The following is a 1,323-nucleotide window of genomic DNA, read 5'->3' as shown; positions in this document are numbered from 1 at the left end:
GTACTTTCTAAATATGTTAACAAATTTGAAGACGGTACAATTTTTTGGACGCTTATTTCCGAGCCTAACAGTTGATTTAACAATAAATGTAACGACACATTTGTTTCTTATTATCTCATAAATCAAATATTACAATCTTAAGCTATTACATTTATTTTCCTACTATTTTCCTAAGGGTGGTCAGTGACGGAATATTCTTGATTGTCAGATTCTCCCCCTGTTTAGGAAATTTTGTCCCAAAATTTCATCTTATCGTTAGTTTTCCTTTGAACGAGTGAGGGTACTAGTCCTTCTTTTGGTCCTCTCGTTCCTATGTGTACTCTAGTCCTCGTTTAGAGTTCCATCGCACCTTAACAATGGGAATTTGACTCTGCTTGAGTTGTTTGACATCTTTGTCCATGATTTCGACTGACCTTTTGATGAATTTTAGTTTAAGGTTAATCTGAATTTCATCAAGTGGAATGACAAGTCTATCTTCTGAAAGACACTTTTTAAGATTCGACACATGAAAGACATCATGCATGTTATTAAGTTCTTGGGGTAACCTAAGTCGATAGGAAATTGGACCTATCATGTCGAGGATTTTGAATGACCCTATGTACCTCAGATTCAGCTTTGCCTTCTTTCTGAATCTTATAACTCCTTTCCAAGGAGATAGCTTGAGCATTACCCTATATCCGACTTGGAACTCTAGGGATTTGCGCCTTACATCAGCGTAGTTCTTCTGACAGTCATGTGTTGCCTTCATGCGTTCTCTTATCTTCACTATCTTTTCATTCGTCTCGTGGATAATCTCTACGCCTGTTTGTAGGGTATCCCTTGCGAATTTCTTGGCCAGTTGGGTATCGCCAACGGAAATCGACATTTTTAGTCGTATAGACCCTCAAATGGTGTTGCTTTAATGCTCATGTGATAACTATTATTATATGAGAACTCAACTAGAGGAAGGTAAGTATCCCATGCATTTCTAAAATCTATCATACATGCTTTGAGCATATCTTATAGCATTTGGATAGTCCTTTCACTTTGGCCATCGGTTTGAGGATGCTATGCTGTACTCATATCCGGGCGAGTACCAAGGGGATTTTGTAAACTTTTCCAGAAACGAGAGGTAAATCTGCTATCTCTATTAGAGATAATAGATAAGGGTACCCCATGAAATCTGATGATCTCTATAAGGTATTTCCTGGTCAGCTTTTCCATCTTAATCGTCTCTTTTATTGGTATAAAGTTAGCAAACTCGGTTAGTCTATTGACAACTGCCCATATAGTGTCGTAACATGTAGTAGTTTTGGGAAGCTTGGTCACAAAGTCCATTATGAT

General features: G+C 37.6%; 1 protein-coding gene across 1 annotated transcript; it reads right to left on the bottom strand.

Moving 5' to 3' along the window:
* Positions 1-310: 310 nt before the first annotated feature.
* On the bottom strand, positions 311-865 carry LOC145067467 (uncharacterized). Its single transcript, XM_079014601.1, has one exon. It carries the CDS (start codon positions 863-865, stop codon positions 311-313), a length of 555 nt encoding a protein of 184 aa, XP_078870727.1.
* Between the last annotated feature and the right edge of the window lie 458 nt (positions 866-1,323).

Source organism: Lactuca serriola, chromosome 8 (genome assembly GCF_051521515.1).
Source record: "Lactuca serriola cultivar US96UC23 chromosome 8, Lser_US96UC23_V15, whole genome shotgun sequence".
Lineage (NCBI taxonomy): Eukaryota > Viridiplantae > Streptophyta > Magnoliopsida > Asterales > Asteraceae > Lactuca > Lactuca serriola.
The sequence above is the reverse complement of the archived record's forward strand: the minus strand, read 5'-3'. Positions and strand labels throughout refer to the sequence as shown.

What these genes read in the sequence shown, in the direction of transcription:
- LOC145067467 (XM_079014601.1), bottom strand. Translation starts at nt 865, where the DNA reads ATGTCGATTTCCGTTGGCGATACCCAACTGGCCAAGAAATTCGCAAGG.